Source organism: Terrapene carolina, unplaced genomic scaffold (assembly GCF_002925995.2).
Source record: "Terrapene carolina triunguis isolate 2854851 unplaced genomic scaffold, T_m_triunguis-2.0 Scaffold837, whole genome shotgun sequence".
NCBI lineage: Eukaryota > Metazoa > Chordata > Testudines > Emydidae > Terrapene > Terrapene triunguis.
Genome location: NW_020665188.1, coordinates 881,426 through 893,954, shown reverse-complemented (window position 1 = coordinate 893,954; position 12,529 = coordinate 881,426). Strand labels below are relative to the sequence as shown.

General features: G+C 53.8%; 1 protein-coding gene across 1 annotated transcript; it reads right to left on the bottom strand.

Annotated features, from left to right (window-relative positions):
• Positions 1–8,822: 8,822 nt before the first annotated feature.
• Positions 8,823–12,210, bottom strand: PROCR (protein C receptor). The gene is made up of 4 exons (XM_024206361.3): positions 12,027–12,210; positions 11,054–11,293; positions 9,731–10,012; positions 8,823–9,435 (listed from the first exon to the last, which is right to left on the bottom strand). The coding sequence occupies exons 1-4, from the start codon at positions 12,079–12,081 to the stop codon at positions 9,275–9,277; spliced, it is 738 nt and encodes a 245-aa protein (XP_024062129.2). The 5' UTR covers positions 12,082–12,210; the 3' UTR covers positions 8,823–9,274.
• Positions 12,211–12,529: the final 319 nt, after the last annotated feature.

The window sequence follows — 12,529 nt, the reverse complement described above, 5'->3', positions numbered from 1 at the left end:
CTGAGGCTAGTGCTGACCCTTACTTTGGGAGCATGGCAGAGACCGAGCAGCAGAGCAGAACGTACATACACACTTTTGCAGTGCTGCTTTCCTCTCCCCTGAAAAGCCAACACCCTCCACCCCTCTCTGCACTGTAGCCCTGTGTGTGAGACTTTGGGGGCTTCTTGCTAGAGGCAGAAGAGTTGGGAGAATTCAAGTTTAGTTTTCTTAAATATATCCTGAGTAGCACAAACATAAAGCGCTTGGGAGGAGCTCAGTGCCCCTGTCCTGCTCCTTTCCAGTCCTCTCTGTGGTGTTTAGACAACAGCAGCGTGAAATGCTGTTTCTCCCACCTGCTGCTCTGGGATCTGTTGCAACTAGGTTTTTCCTTGCCATCTTCCAGTCATAGAGGCATCTCTGTTTTTGCTCTCTCTAGTGCAGCATTTCTCAAATGTAGCCACCAGGGGCTTTTTGTGTGGCCACAACAACCTTCTGGACAGTGATGGGGGAGAAAGGGGGGCAAAGTATCCGGCTCTCCCCCTCCCTCCCTGTTGCTCCTGGATGCATTGCCCTGCAGTGCCTCTAGAGACAGGTGGAGCACAATGTTGTAGGACCAAGTTGAGCTCTAAGTCTACCTTGGGGGCGAGGCTCAGGCTTCAGCCCAGCGGGACTTTGGGAGCCAGGCTGTGGGACTTCAGGCACCCTCTGGCCCCTGGCTCTGTCCACTGGTCCCAGGCTCCTGCCGCTATGTGATGGGAGCCAGCCCTGGGTGCTGACCCCTGCTGCCGGCTGCGCAGCAGTGGGATCCCAACACCTGGCTTCAGCTGCGCAGCCCCTGGCTCTGACCACACAGCAGCATGTGCTGACTCCTGGCTCCGGCCGTGCAGGCTCCCCACACACCCCATCGCCCTGGGGCCCCACTGCCTTCTCTTCCTCCCCCCCCCCCCCCCCCACCCTTTCAGGGCTTAATTTGTCCTGGGGCTTGCTGAGAAAAGTGATATTAACAAACATACAAGTATCACTTTTCCCAGCAGACTTACTAGCTAGCTGGGAGGCTGTGATGCGTGATTAGTATTAGTATCACAGCCTCCCAGCTAGCTACTAAGTGTGCTGTGAAAAGTGATATTAACGAACATACACCTATCACTTTTCACAGCATTATTTTTATTATTGAGTCTGCAAAAAAGACAAACCTACATAAATAATTACAATGATGTGGATGTGTATATGAGCATATTTATCTGGTTTTCCTAAACTTAATGAAGTATTTTAGGAAAGTGTCAGTGTGGCCACGTGCAAAAGTTGGTGGCCACACACTGAGGTCAAGTGCACAGTATAGTGACAGATGGTGAAGCTATGCAGAGACCTGCCAACCTCACTAATTCCCCTGCATGACCCCTCCACTGGAAGTGGCAGGCAGTTCCACTGGGCCTTTCCACACTCTGTTTCCAGGCAGGCACTTTCTCCATTGTGTGCACTGATTTTTTTCTTCTCAGTGCCCCCTGACAGGGCCAGGGCTTCTGAGCTGCTGCAGGCTCCTGCACATGGCCTAGCTGCATAATGCCAGCACCAGTACCAGCAGCCTGGACCTGTTGGGCAGAAATTCAGCAGCAGGAGTTTTGGAAGCAGGAAGCCAGAGCTCCTTGCCTGGGTTTTTCCTGTTCTGAGTGGGACGAAATACGGCATCCAGGAGTCTCTCTGAAAGACTGTTAAGTCAGAGAGGCAGGAAAAATTCAAGGTGCAGGACCCCAACCACTGCCCCCTTTCAAACTTCTATGGTAACCAGGGTTTGGGCATTTTGTTGGTTGGCCCAAATTGTTCCAGGAAGGTCCTTAGCCAGGCCTGGTAGTGGGTGTTATCCTGAACTCCAGCCCCCTTGACAGCAGCTCTGAAACCAAAGAGTAAATAAAATACCAACCCCAAGCCTTCCAAACTATATTTAAAAAAAAAATCCACATCAGACAATGGGCTCTCAACATGATCTGAGTTAATCTTCCCACAAATTTAAGTCCCCCTCTTTCATCTATCCAGGTGCCCCTCGTTCCACTGGACTCAGGCAGTGCAAACCTCATTTCGCCAGAAACGGTTACCCCTTTTCCTGGGGGATGGGGATGGTTGTTCATTCAAGACCGGTTTTGCCCACACTCAGGGACAGTATGTTAGACCCATTTCTGACAGATTTCACCTCGGGATTTTTCACTGTCCTACAGGGAAGCCTGTTTCCATGTGCAATTTATCTCTGCCACCAATGCTACCCACCCGCTGCAACATTGTGTTCCAGGGCACTCAATATTGCTGGAATGTTTTGCCTATGGGGTACTGCAATGCACCCACGATATTCCATGCTGCTGGGAGAAGTATGTTGGGAAAAGGAGGATTGTTGCAAAGGGGAAAGATAGTTCAGTAGGTGGATGAGATCTTGATAGTAAGTGAAACTGAAGAAGAGCATGAAGGGTTAGTGCAGCAGTTACTGGGTTGCTGCCAAGCACACACCTTGAAACCTAACCCTTCTAAAGCCCAGATCAAACGGAGAAGTGCAGTATCGGAAATAGACTCAGGCTACGTCTCACTACGGGGGGGGGGGGGGGGGTCAATTTAAGATACGCAAATTCAGCTACGCGAATAGCGTAGCTGAATTCGACGTATCGGAGCCGACTTACCCCGCTGTGAGGACAGCGGCAAATCGACCTCCGCTGGTGGAGTAGAAGTGTTGATTCGGGGATCGATTGTCACGTCCCAACGAGATGTGATAATTCGATCCCCGAGAGATCGATTTCTACCCGCCGATTCAGGCGGGTAGTGTAGACCTGCCCTCAGGGAGATCAGTAGATAAGGAGAGAGTGAAGTGTAACCTTCCACTGCCAGTGGATACTAAATACTTGCAGTCCTGTTGGGGGCTGAGAATTTATGGTGGGATATGCAGAAAAAGCAGGACCCTTGTATGAGGTGCTTAAAAAGCTGCAATGGATCTGGACAGAAGAAGCAACTAGTTCATGGGAAAGCTTGACAAGGGTTAATGGAAGCATCTGCTTTGGCTGCCCCCAACAAAGACTTGTTGCGTACTATAGCAGAGCACTAACAGTTCCAGAAAGCTAACTGGGAATCTGTGAGCAAACTGCTCTTGCTGCTTACTGGACACGACAGAAAGCCCAGGGAACTATCGGCGCAAGTAAAGTAATTGTTAAAAGCCATCATGCTCTGGGAAAACTACTAAGACAGGAAAATTTATTCAAAGGGCATGTGAGTGGATAAGGCTGTACAATTGGTCTTTGCTCTCATGACAGAAAATGTCCAATTCCTCACCCTGAAAGAACCTGAAATATCTGTATGGTTCTTTCAGAGCCCCAGGAGGAATCTAAAGCACACGCTGTCTTTACGACAACTCCGGTTGAACAGGTAATTGGGAAAACAATCTGTCTTGTGGATGGTAGCTTATATTATAAAGAAGGAAAGTGAATTACAGGATTCAGAGACAGGAGACAGGCAAATACTTAAATCCTTTCAATATAAGCTAGAGAAGGGAGGAACACAGTCCCCAGATGTCAGCAGTTGTAGAAGTGTTGGAGAGAATGAAAAACAAACTGAAATAATTATTGGAACTGATTCCGATTAGATTATGTTTATAAAGGTACCACCATTTATCTTCCACGGTGGAAAACTATGACTTTTACAGGCATTGATGGATCTTAAACACAAGATCCTTTGGCAATGAATGGAAGAATTGGCAGCCAATTTTAATAAGTTCAGACTGGTTAAAATAAAATCACATAAAGGAAAAAGTCCATTACAATGGGGAAATGAACAGGCAGATAAGCTTGCAAAGGAAGCAGCGATCGCCGATACAATATTGGAAGCTGTGCCAGTGGCAGTAACCACCCAGGCACAAGCAAAACAAGAACAAAAAAATGATGAAAACAACCAGGAAGGGTTGCTATTATTACAGGACATTCAGACAAAAGTTGAGTTGGTACAGCAATAGATTGTAGAATGCCCCTCAAAGTGGCAGGGCATTCAGTTGAAAAAAGAACAAAGCTTAATTATGGCAAAACCAAACAATTAATGGGTTTTAGCAATCTTAGCAAATGCAACACCTCCCTTTGGGATGGATACATGGTTCTGTTGTGGGGGGACATCTGAAATTCGAAGAGGCATTGGAGAAACTTAAAAAGATGAGCTGGTGGCCTGGAATGAAAGAGGATTTGAATGTCCATATTCATACTTGTTTAACATGTGCAAAACAAGACCTTGCTAGAAGGAAAAGGCAAGGAGAATTAATGCATCAGGCTTTAAAGGGTCCCTTACAGCGCTTGCAGGTGGTTTTTGTGGGACCTTTGCCCACCACACCTAGGAAGAATAGTTTTATGTTTGTAATTGTAGATAGCTTCAGGAAATGGGTGGAAAGAGAGTAGTCTGGTAGCTGCAAAAGTGTTGTTAATAGAAATCTTTCCTAAATGGAGTTTACCACACAGTATTGACTCTGATAATGGGCCAGCTTTCATCAGACAAATGTACCAAAGTGAGGGTACATGGGCTGGTATTCCCCTACCGTTACACATCCCCTTCCACCCTCAAGCTGGAGGGCAGATGGAAAGAATGAACAAGTCCCATAAAATTGAATTATCCAAACTGTGCAATGAATTGGGAACAAACTGGGACATGGTGCTCCTATTGTATTTTAAATCTTGGCCAGAACATTTACATTTCCCAAAGGAGTCACTCCTCTCTCCTTTAGAATCACAGTTAAAGTAACAGTGAAATCTTTGCTGATCTTAAACGCAAAAAAGAAGCTTACAAGAAGTGCAAGATTGGACAAATGACCAGGGAGGAGTATAAAAATATTGCTCAGACATGCAGAAGTGAAATCAGGAAGGCCAAATCACACTTGGAGTTACAGCTAGCAAGAGATATTAAGAGTAACAAGAAAGGTTTCTTCAGGTATGTTAGCAACAAGAAGAAAGTCAAGGAAAGTGGGGGCCCCTTACTGAATGAGAGAGGCAACCTAGTGACAGAGGATGTGGAAAAAGCTAATGTACTCAATGCTTTTTTTGCATCTGTCTTCACAAACAAGATCAGCCCCCAGACTGCTGCACTGGGCAGCACAGCCTGGGGAGGAGGTGACCAGCCCTTTGTGGAGAAAGAAGTGGTTTGGGACTATTTAGAAAAACTGGACGAGCACAAGTCCATGGGGCCGGCTGCGCTGCATCCAAGGATGCTAAAGGAGTTGGCGGATGTGATTGCAGAGCCATTGGCCATTAACTTTGAAAACTCATGGCGATCGGGGGAGGTCCCGGATGACTGGAAAAAGGCTAATGTAGTGCCCATCTTTAAAAAAGGGAAGGAGGAGGATCCGGGGGACTACAGGCCAGTCAGCCTCACCTCAGTCCCTGGAAAAATCATGGAGCAGGTCCTCAAGGAATCAATTCTGAACAGGTCCTCAAGGAATCAATTCTGAAGCATTTAGAGGAGAGGAAAGTGATCAGGAACAGTCAGCATGGATTCACCAAGGGCAAGTTATGCCTGACTAACCTAATTGCCTTCTATGAGGAGATAATTGGCTCTGTGGATGAGGGGAAAGCAGTGGATGTGTTATTCCTTGACTTTAGCAAAGCTTTTGATATGGTCTCCCACAGTATTCTTGCCAGCAAGTTAAAGAAGTATGGCTGGATGAATGGACTATAAGGTGGATAGAAAGCTGGCTAGATCGTCGGGCTCAACGGGTAGTGATCAACGGCTCCATGTCTAGTTGGCACCTGGTTTCAAGTGGAGTGCCCCAAGGGTCGGTCCTGGGGCCAGTTTTGTTCAATATCTTCATTAATGATCTGGAGGATGGCGTGGACTGCACTCTCAGCAAGTTTGCAGATGACACTAAACTGGGAGGAGTGGTAGATACGCTGGAGGGTAGGGATAGGATACAGAGGGACCTAGACAAATTAGAGGATTGGGCCAAAAGAAACCTGATGAGGTTCAACAAGGAAAAGTGCAGAGTCCTGCACTTAGGACGGAAGAATCCCATTCACTGTTACAAACTAGGGACCGAATGGCTAGGAAGCAGTTCTGCAGAAAAGGACCTAGGGGTTACAGTGGATGAGAAGCTGGATATGAGTCGACAGTGTGCCCTTGTTGCCAAGAAGGCTAACGGCATTTTGGGCTGTATAAGTAGGGGCATTGCTAGCAGATTGAGGGACGTGATTATTCCCCTCTATTCGACATTGGTGAGGCCTCATCTGGAGTACTGTGTCCAGTTTTGGGCCCCACACTACAAGAAGGATGTGGAAAAATTGGAAAGAGTCCAGCGGAGGGCAACAAAAATGATTAGGGGCCTGGAGCACATGACATATGAGGAGAGGCTGAGGGAACGGGGATTGTTTAGTCTGCAGAAGAGAAGAATGAGGGGGGATTTTGTAGTTGCTTTCAACTACCTGAAAGGGGGTTCCAAAGAGGATGGATCTAGACTGTTCTCAGTGGTAGCAGATGACAGAACCAGGAGTAATGGTCTCAAGTTGCAGTGGGGGAGGTTTAGGTTGGATATTAGGAAAAACTTTTTCACGAAGAGGGTGGTGAAGCACTGGAATGGGTTACCTAGGGAGGTGGTGGAATCTTCTTCCTTAGAGGTTTTTAAGGTCTGGCTTGACAAAGCCCTGGCTGGGATGATTTAGTTGGGGATTGGTCCTGCTTTGAGCAGGGGGTTGGACTAGATGACCTCCTGAGGTCCCTTCCAACCCTAATATTCTATGATTCTATCATTCTAACTGCAGTGTAACAAACATACAACCCCCGTGTTGCCAAGTCTTATGGTTTCATTGGTAGCCTCGCGAGACCTGGTGTTTTTCCTAACTCCCCTCTTCACCCCTGGAATCCAGAGATTGTGTGAGAGCCCAGTTTTCATTTGAAAAATGGAAGGTTCAAGATCACATGGTTGCAGGGACCCACTTGAAAACATGACCACACGTGCACCTCTTAGAGAAATGAGACAAGTCAAACGAATCCAGCATTTATTAGAGTTTTAGATCCTGTGCCTTTTTTGCAGCCTGACTCGTGCTTTTTAGGGTTCCTACTTTTGGTTGGACATAGGGTGACCAGATCACCCAAGTCAAATATCGGGACACGGGGGGGGGGGGGGCGGGGGGGGGGGGGGCAGGGCAAAAAAAAAACCACACACACACACCCTTCCTCCACAAGCGCTGGAGGGAGGCCCGGGAGACGCAGGGGAAGCTCGGGGCTGGGGTGAGTGAGAGTCCGGCCTGGCCCCAGTGCAGGCAGGACTCAGTCGGGCGGTAGGGAGAATAGGGGGGCAGCCCGCAGGGCCAGGCGGCGGCTGTTCTCCCCCCCGGGCAGCGGGACTCGGGAGCAGCCGCTGCTGCAGCTCCCACTGCCGCGGGGGGAGGAAGCGGCCGATGGCCAAGCTGGGCAGCTGCGGCTCTGGCGCCTGGGCCTGAACCCCCCGAGCCTGGGCCTGCTGCGGGGACCTAGCAGCGCGCACGCTGCGCCCAGCCCCTGGCCAGTCGCGTCTGGGCAGCTGCCCAGCTGGTGCAATCCCGTGGCGGCCCCGGAGTGGGGGCAGCAGGCCCCAGCCCCCCCGTCCCCCTCGGGTCCCGCAGGGGAACTGGACTGCCGATGCCTCCCCCCGCGGCAGTGGGAGCTGCAGCAGCGGCTTCTCCCAAGTTCCGCTGCCCGGGGGGGAGAACAGCCGCCGCCTGGCCCCGCGGGCCGCCCCCTACTCTCCCTACCGCCTGACTGAGTCCTGCCTGCACTGGGGCCAGGCCGGACTCTCACTCACCCCGGCCCGGTGCTTTCCCTGCGTCTCCCGGGCCTCCCTCCACAAGCGCTGGAGGGAGGAGGAATGGCGAGCCTGGGGAAGAGGCGGGGATTCGGGGAGGGAGCCAATGGGGGAAGGAGGGGATGGAGGCGGGGCGGGCGGGGGGGCGCGAGCACTTCCGAGCTCCAGAGTATTTGCTTGTTTGTCCTGTGTCCCGACCTAACATTGGTCGGGACAAACAAGGAAATATCGGGACAGTCCCGATAAAATCGGGACGTCTGGTCACCCTAGTTGGACGTATTCCTGGAGGTTTCTTCACATGACATAATCTTTAATTAGATTAATCTTTCATTCCTGGAGACTCCAGGCCAATCTTGAAGGGTTGGCAACCCTGTTTTTTGACCCCTGGGGATGTGGAATCCTGCATGTCTTCATCCAGCAGGTTCACTGAGCTGCATGGCCTCAATGTGGTTCCTCCAAACAATTGAATCCTCTCTTTGTATGGCAGAACCGCTCTCTGGCTGGCAAGGGGGCAGGTGGGCTCCTGAGCTGACTCAGGGCCACCCCCAGGCGGTGCCAAGAAATTGTTAGCTGTTCACACAGCCCCCTTCGGATGCACAGCACCAGATTTAGACTAATAGATCACAGACTGAACCATCCCTGACCAGGCTGAGCGCCAACAGTGCCAGGGCCCAGGCACACCGGCACCCAGATGGCCACGCCCAGCGCCACTGGTTGCAACCACCCGCCCCGTGCCCTCGCCCAGTCAAAGGAGAAGCACTGGGAGCGTCTGTGAGGCCTTGCCTATGAGTCAGGCATGACTCTCCCCGGCCACCAAAGGGGAGGGGCTGGCTGATGTTCCAGCTGCCCCCTCCTCACCCAGCACTAGTGCCTGAGCTTGCCCCTCCTGGCTGGGTGATGCCAGGTTTGCCCCTGGGAGTGGGTTGGCTTCCTCTCTGGCATGGTCAGACCTGCTCCTTCGCAGCTCAGCCTTAACTGGCCTGGGTGCTGAGATGCCCCCATGCCATGCCACCCTCCCCATTTCTGGCCCAGAATGGGCAGCTCCCCCGCCCCCCACCAGAAATCTCTGTGTCAGTGGAACAGCCCTCACCCCAGACCATGCAAAGGTCGTGGCCGCGTCTCCAACCACATCTCCTGCCCCAGAAGGACTGAGGCCCGCACTGGGAACATTCCAAACCAGGGCTGGGCAAAGCCCCCCAAGGATGGACAAAGGGCCCAATCCTGCCGTGGCCCTAGGAGGGCTACTTGGTATCTGAGTCACTGCTCGGGGCCCTGAGTTCCCCTGTAGGGACAGGCGGGGAATGGGAGAGGGCAGCCGGACGGCAACTGGCGGGGGCTGGGGGTGGCTACAAGAACAGGGTGTGGTAGGAGCTGTGGACGGATGCTGCCCCATGTCTGGCACATAGCTGGGGAGCTGGTACTTTAGGGGCAGTGATCCACACGCAGAGCTGATCAGCTGTGGGGACTGAGCAGCGTCCCCCTCCCCTTGCCAGGGGGCGGCAGCTGCCGAGCCCCCCGTCACACTGCACCGTGAAGGCTGGCTGGGGCATGACCTCCTCCGGTGCCACTACTCCGCCCTCCCGTGCAGAAGAAGACTCCTACGGCCAAGGCTGCCAGGGCGATGGCTCCCAAGGTGATGCCCAGAGCCAGAAGGGTGTGCGAGCGCCTTTGCTGTCTTTCTGCAAGACAAGAGGAACGGGCTCAGAGCCGGGCTTCGCTCTCAGGGGCCACGCGCGGTGGGCACCGGGCCTGGTGCATGAGACTGATCCAGGTTCCATTCCCATGTTCCCTCCATTTCCCCTGGGCTGGGGGCCCAAAGGGAGCCACTGCCAGTGTCGTAGGGGGTTTGTATTCCTGCTGCTGGGCAGAGGGTCCTAGTGCCAGCATGGGCTGGCGCAGGGATTGCTGGGCTACAGTGCCCTCCCTACGCAGCACCCCTGGTAAACCCAAGCCTGGTGGTCCCCCCTCACGTACCGATCCTGGCGCCATCCATCTTGCTGTGCCGCCTCACGAACTCCACACACGTCGTACCCAGGAAGGACTGCAGCTCGGAGGTGGTCTGTGGGTACCTGCTCACCTGGGCATGGGTGAATGTGGCCAGCTTGTCGTCCTCCTTGTTTCCCGGTAGTGCCCAGCTGGCATTGGCCGCCCGGAAGCTCAGGAAGTCGTCTCCGTTGAGTGCCACCTCGTAGAAGCTGTGGGAGGCGCCATCAGGGGACAGCTGGCAGCCCAGCTTGCAGCGCAAGTGCAGGGGGTCTGTGAGGGGGCAGAGCTGGAGGGGTCAGGAGGGCACATGGAAGGAGGGGTCATGGGGGAGCACCCCAACCCCTCCTTGTTTTGCCAGAGCAACCCTCGGGCAGATGGGGGGCAGTCAGCAGCACCCTCCTCACTGCTATCTGCTCCCTGGGCTCAGCCCCATCTCCCCATTTCCTCACTTCTTTCCCCTGATCCCACCCCCACTCCCTTTGCGCTCCCCAGATCTGTCCCTCACGCAATCTCCTTTACCCTTTTTCTCTCCCTTGACCTGATCCCTCTACCCTCCTCCTTCCCTTCTCATTCCCCACTGCCATCCCCACGCCCCCATACCTACTCTCTCTGCTTCCCTACCCCAGCCGGTGCCACACACTGCCAGGTAACTGATGTGTCTCTGTTCCCCTTTCGTGATACTCTCAGAGTTCCCGGGAAAGCTGGGTGGCAGCTACCATTTTGTTCGCCGAGTGGGCGCAGTCTGGAGCCAGGAGACGCACACAGCACTCGCTCACAGAGACTTGACTCTGGGCCACCTGGCTGTTTCCTTTTGGCCAAGATCTAAGTCACTGCTGTTGATAGGCTATGGCAGCCCCTGGGGGGCTGAGCAGGGAATAGGGCCAAGCTGAAAATTGTGGCAAAGAATCTGGTTCAATCTGAACCAAAACCAATTTGCTTGTGGAATCAAACAATGCAGGGGAAAAGATTGTTTCAAAAGGGATTGAGTTGGCTCGAAACCAATGCATTTTTCAACCAAAAACAATTAGTTGAAAAACATTTGCCTAGCAATCCTGGTAAAGCATAACACCCTCGCCCCCGCTGCACCTCCCTGTCCTCACGTTACACACAGCACCCGGGAGGTGGGGGCAGCGCAGCACCCTGCCTGGCTGACCCATCTATGGGTGGCAAACACCATGCATGCCCCCCTGTGCCATCCAGCTGATGCAAACGCTGTTTCTTCCACTTTGCTGCCACCCCCCAAGCCATGTCACCAGCGCCAGGTGTCAGAGGGGCCCATGTCCCCAGCGCCGCTCCCGCTCTGGTACTCACACTGCACCTGCCTCTCCTTGGTGATCACCTGCACAAAGGCATGGAAGGTCTTTAAGTAAGTCTGCAGGCTGCGCTCCATCTTCTGCCACTGTGCCGGGGGCTCCAGCGGGAGCAGCTGGCTGGCATTGAAGCCCTGCAGGCTGTGGGCCAGTACCCCGTTCAGAGTGGCATTCCCCCAAAATTCAATGGTGCTGTTGTTCGGGAGGTGGGCGAGCTGAATCATGGTGAAGGTGTGCAGGGCTGGGAGGGACAGACACCCAGAGAATCAGAGAGTCGGAGGGCACTGGGCCAACCACATCTCCCGGACAGCTGACTTTGGGCTTCCTACCACACAAAGCCCTCCCTTCCAGAGGGCATTCCTCCATCACTGCAGCAAGCCCCCAGCCTCACCTGCTGGCGCACTGGCCAGCTGCTCGGGCTCGCCCGCACTCAGCCATGCATGGGAAAGAAAAGCCCGCAGGTAATTCCTGCAGGAGGGCTCAGCAGATGCTGGGATTTCCCTGCCTTGCTTCACTCATTGCGGGGTTTCCCTGCCCACCTCCCCCCTCAGGGGATCCTGTTCCCCTTCTCCCCCCGACCCCAGCACTGCCAGTCCCTCAGTCATGCTAGCACCGCTGGTATCTCCTTGCGAGAGCCATTTCAGACTGGCCGGCACCAGCCTTTCCGGTGGTGCTTCGAGTGCAGGAAAAGCATTTAAGCTGGGAAGGGACCTACCACTTCCCCATGTCACAGGGGCTGGAGGGGTAATGGGGGCTGTTACAGTCTCTGCAGGGGGAACCCTGGCCTGAGACCCCATCCCATCCCTCGGCCACACCACTGGGAATCACACTCTCTCTCTCTCTCTCTCAGCTGGGTTGATCAGAGTGAGGGGTTGTCTCCATGGCTAAGCCCTCAGAGCCGCTCAGGATCCGGTGGCTCTGCAGCTCTCACAGGGTGCAAGAGCCCTGCCTGGGGTGCTGGGGACCCCTCTTACCTGCCCCGTCTCCCTGGTGGCAGAGAGCACCGACAAGGAGCAGAAGTAGCAGCATTCCCGCAGGCTGGCTGGGGGGCCCAGTCACGGCTCTGTTCTAGCCTGGTGCCCTTGATGGAGGAGTTGGGGGGTCCTGGAGTCTGGCAGAGCAATGGCAGGGGCCCCGTGCCTTACGCCTCTGTGCCGAGCTGTGCAGGGGATGTGAATGCAGGGGCAGTGCTGTGGAGCAGTCAGGGCTGTGGGAGGGAGCTGGGGCTGGCAGGGAGGAAGAGGGCGGGAATGTTAGTCCAGCTCTGTTATTGCAGCTCTGTTCCATTTCCGCAGCTGCTGACACGCCTTCTCTGCGAGCCCAGGGCCTGGCTCCCCTCTGCTGTCCCCACAATGTGGCTGGGCTGGACCCTGGAGCTCACATACCCAGGGCTGATGCAAAGGGGGGAGGAAGTATTCCGGGGCCCCGAGCTCTGGAGACCCCTGGAACATATATAATGAGTGAAAAGGGGCCCCAG